The 4,476-nt window shown below is 44.4% G+C and overlaps 2 protein-coding genes across 2 annotated transcripts in view; one reads left to right on the top strand and one right to left on the bottom strand.

Annotated features, from left to right (window-relative positions):
- EMWEY_00041080 (hypothetical protein, conserved) overlaps nt 1-691 on the bottom strand; it is a gene marked incomplete at both ends in the record, with an annotated part of 8,422 nt that extends 7,731 nt beyond the window's left edge. The window contains 3 exons of the mRNA XM_013482625.1: nt 10-27; nt 385-484; nt 689-691. Coding sequence (XP_013338079.1) covers nt 10-27; nt 385-484; nt 689-691 — 121 coding nt within the window. The remainder of the gene's footprint in view (nt 1-9; nt 28-384; nt 485-688) is intronic.
- Nucleotides 692-1,264: 573 nt separating this feature from the next.
- EMWEY_00041070 (hypothetical protein, conserved) lies at nt 1,265-4,236 on the top strand (the record flags this gene model as incomplete). Its single annotated transcript, XM_013482624.1, has 5 exons — nt 1,265-1,994; nt 2,132-2,259; nt 2,551-2,680; nt 3,077-3,326; nt 3,804-4,236. The coding sequence occupies 5 exons, from the start codon at nt 1,265-1,267 to the stop codon at nt 4,234-4,236; spliced, it is 1,671 nt and encodes a 556-aa protein (XP_013338078.1).
- Between the last annotated feature and the right edge of the window lie 240 nt (nt 4,237-4,476).

Here is a 4,476-nt window from a genome sequence, read left to right as displayed (position 1 = left end):
GGTGCTTACAGACCACACATCGCTCTCCTGTAACGCAGATACACAACAAACCCTAAACCCTTAACCCTAAACCATAAACAAGGGAAACCAAGAACTGTGAGGCGGGGAAGGAAATAAAGAGAGTGTCTGCAGGTCCAGCTCTTCCTGCTGCTGCGGGTCCTGCTGCTGCTGTTGCTGTTGCTGCTGTTGCTGCTGTTGCTGCTGTTGCTCCTGGTGCTGCTTCTGCTTCTCCTCCTTCTGCTGCTTCTGCTGCTTCGGAAGCAGCAAAAGTAGACTTCTAACTGTGCTGCCGCTTATGAAATTGGAAAGTGCAAACCCTCGCTGGAGGCAGGCTCAGTGTTTAGGGCTTAGGGTTTAGGGTTTAGGGTTTAGTGTTTGGCGTACGCGAGTGAGGTTTGTAGGGGGTTCTGTGTAGTCTGTTGTCCATTGTCTTGAAGGGGGATTTGGAGATAAACCCCTGCTGCGGTTTGGGCCGTTCATGGCCCTGCAAACCCTAAACACCAAACCCTAAACCCTAAACCCGCGGCGGGAGTGGCTCAGTGCACGGGAGGGGATGAAGAGGATCAACAAGACAAGCAACTTAAATAACCCTAAACCCTAAAATTAGGGTTTAAATAAAATGAATTCAGGGTTTACGGGTGAGGGTTTTAGGGGCCCTTCAATGCAATGGTCTGGTTCAGCGGCCCACCATCACCACCGAAGCACAAACCCTAAACCCTAAACCCCAAACCCTAAACCCTAAACCCTGAATAGTGAATTAGTGTGTGCAATTTGAAGGAATTAAACATAGTGTGGGACGCCAAGACTCCAAACCCCAAACCCTAAACACTAAACCCTAAACCCTTGCGGGCCCCAGCGGTTCGGTGCGCTACTGACCGGCCTGAGCTTCCAAGGGTTTAGGGTTTAGGGTATAGGGTTTAGAGTTTGTGAGATAAGTAGTTGTTTTTATCGTTTTAAGAGGAATAAATCCGCGCCTTTTTGTCTTTTGTCTTATTGAAACTGCATTTCATAAGAACAAAACCCTAAACCCTAAACCCTAGACCCTTGTCGAGGCTGTCTCTCTGGTGACTGCTGCCGACATCCAACCAACCGCCTAAACCCTAAACCCTCGTCTTCGACGTTAAACCCAAACCCTTTTAAACCTTCCTTTCCTCTTGCAGTACAAGAGTTAAGGGGTGTGTCTTCCTGAGGATAAGGGTTTAGGGTTTAGGGTTTACAATTTAGGGTTTAGGGTATAGGATGAGTGTTTTGCCGAGTCGTTGAGATGTCGCTGTGTCTTCTAAAACCCTCATTTAGGGTTTATATATCGTTGTGCTTGTTGCTGTTGTGTATCTTCACCTTCTTCGGGTGTATAAGCAGCTATGCGTTCACCAGGAAGGTCGCGCGAGACAACAACAACAATATCATCAGCAGCAGCATCCTCAGCAGCAGCAGCAGCAACATTGGCATAGGCCATTTATCTCCTTCTCTTGCTGCTGCATCAAAGAATTCTCCTTTTGTATTCTTAGAAGATCAAGAAGGAGGAGAGACCGAGAAAGAAGGCGCAGGAGAGACAGCAGCAGAATCAGCAGCAGAACTACCAGAAGGAGGAGAAGGAGAAGAGGCAGAGACTGCAGCAGGAGAAACAGCAGCAGAAACAGAAGCAGAAAGACGACCACCAGCACGTAAAGGAGGACCACCAGCAGCAGCAGCAGCAGGAGCATCAGCAGCAGCAGCAGAAGAGGAAGAAGGATTCGAAGAAGAAGCAGAAGAGGAACGACCCATCAAGAAAAAACCACCACCAGCAGCAGCAGAGGCCCCTGAAGCTGCAGCACCAGAAGCAGCTGCTGCAGCTGCAGCACCAGCACTGCCACCAGCAGCGGCAGCTCCTTTAGCTCCTGTTCCTGTATCTGAATTTACACCACAACTTGGTTATAGTGATGGAGCTGAACTTTGTTACTCCGTCTCCTGCCGTAGCGTCCTCTCTGGCGCTAGTCCTTCTCTACCCATCAAAGGTCATACTAAACCCTAAACCCTAGCCCTAGCCAAGAGGCGCCGCATTAGGGAATACCGCAGCAGCATCGCCTATGCAGCATATTATCTAGGGGTAAGGATTATGGTTTAGGGTTTAGAGTTTAGGGTTTGTGTGTAGGCTGTAAGAAATCGATAAAGTGTGGTGGATGTAAACCTGGAGGGACGCCCGAGGGAAAATGCAACGAATGGAAACCACCGAGACAGCCAGAAGTACTCCTTAGACATGGGGCTTACTATGGAACCAAGGTATTCTGCTGCTGCTTGCTGCTGTTGATGCTGCTGCTGTTGCTGCTTCTGCTGCTATAAATGCTCCTGGTGCTGTAATAGAAATGACAGCACTGGCATCTGTAATAACTGCTGCCTGCTGTTCTGCTCTACATGCTGCTGTTGCTGCTTTTGCCCCCTGGTGCTGCTGTTGCTGCTGCTGTTGCTGCTGCTGTTGCTGATCTCCTGCTGCTGCTTCCTATACAAATGGTGGTTTTCCGCCTTCTCTAGGGTTTACTGTCTAGGGTTTAGGGTTATTCTTTCTTTGTTCAGCGTTTATCTCGCTCTGGCTCAATAGATTTAGCCATAAAATGGGAATCAGAGAGTGTTCCTCTAGATTTTTCTCCCTGTTTACTAGATGTTAAACAGGCTACTCTAGCTGGAAGAGAACTTAGAGAGACAGGTAATTTCTAGGCTGATGCTGCTGTTATTTCTGCTGCTGCATCGGCTTCTTCTGCTGCAGAAGAGACATCAGGTCTTGGTGTTGGTCTGAGGCTAGATACTGGTTAAGCAACGGCTATACTAGATAACCTCTCAGATCTATTCATTAATCCTCAACTCGCTCATCAATAGAGTGTTTGCTAGTCTTTGCTTTAACTGATCATTACTCCGTAGAGGCTTGCTTAGTGTTTAATGCTTATTGGCTAGTCAGCGCCGCTGTCGGCCGCCATCGCGCATCCAGTATGTTGTCCCTGTAATTCGAGAAAGTATTTCTTCTGACGGAGCTTATAAGCCTTCTTCCAGCTTCTGTCTATCTTGTTGCGTCTTCTTCTTGTGGTATCTTGTTGTATCTTTGCAGGTAACGTCCGTGCCTTCGGCTTTCATCGTATGGTGCAGTTAACATTAGCGGTTCTTCGTATTCCTGAGGAGGGAGCCGAAATTGGTCCGATGCCAAAAATATCATTTGGAATAAAATTGAATGAAGGGTTGGGAATGTCGAGAGCTTTCTCAACTGTCGCTCGACCTGTCGTTACACCCGCGTGTTTCGTTCCTGAACACCGCAGTAATGTATTGACACTCCAACCTCAGGAAGCATCATTTGTTACCGGGTAAGAAACATTCACTTCATTTAATTTTATTTTTTCAATTAGTTAGAATTATTTAGAATAATTCAGATTTATAATACAGTAGTTTTACGGCTCGTTACTCGTGTTGTTTCAACAAACACGCATACACATTCAATCACTCATAAGAATATACATACGGTAGTCACAATTATGCAATACAAACATTGTAGGAGCTTTCCTTCATCCAATTCATTCATCTTCATTCAACTTATTGGATACAAATTAAATTAATTGAATACTAATAAGTCAATTTTTTATTTAATAATAATAATATTGTGCAGTTAATATATCCTCTTTATTATGTCACTACGCCTGAAAATTCAGATAATCTACTTTTTATTGCCAATGAGGAATCATTCACGTACATAAATGCATGCATGTTAAATAATTCAAGGTTAATTCATCCCAAAAGTCATTTGCTGTTAAACTTTTTCCCTTTGTCTGTGTTGTGTGTTGCAGTTGGTTTTCTGTGCCAAAGCACAAAACGTATCGTCTTTATCCTCGCAATTTTACAATTCGTTTATTTTGTCAATCTGTGGCAGAATGCCAATTATCACAATTATCTATTTGTGCTCGTCTTTCTTGTCCAATTTCTTCTCCTGATATTGAAAAAGAAGTTGCTATGGCAGAAGAAGCAATGAAACATCCTGTAGGGCCAATGCCTCTTGCTGCTCCTGGTGCTCCTGCTGCTGGTGCTGGTGCTCGTGGGGGAAGCTTGCTGATGCAGCCGCAGTTGCAGCAACAGCAGCAGCCACGCGTACAACAAGTGCAGTTCAGGGGTCGTTATGGAGTTGTGCCTGCTTGGATGCTTTCTTCTTCTCCACCACAAGCAGGAAATTGGAAAATTCTCTCTGTTGCCTTAGCCGCTGTCTCCTTCTTTTTATTCTTTTAAATTTTAAGTGCTTACTTTTTGTTTAATTATTTATTTATTGTTGATTTGTTTATTTTGTTTGTTGTATTGAACCAACGCGGCTTATGTAAGCCGAGATTGGCGTTGAAACTAGAAAAGTTTATGTTTTATTTATATTTTATTTTATTTTATTTTATTTTATTTAAAAACAAATGATGTGTAAATAAACAAAGAAAGACTCTCCTGTCTACTCAACAAAAGTTTTCTTCAGGAGGAAACAAT

Source organism: Eimeria maxima, genomic scaffold, assembly GCF_000499605.1.
Source record: "Eimeria maxima Weybridge genomic scaffold, Emw_scaff691, whole genome shotgun sequence".
Classification (NCBI taxonomy): Eukaryota; Apicomplexa; class Conoidasida; order Eucoccidiorida; family Eimeriidae; genus Eimeria; species Eimeria maxima.
This window is presented reverse-complemented; position numbering and strand designations above follow the sequence as displayed.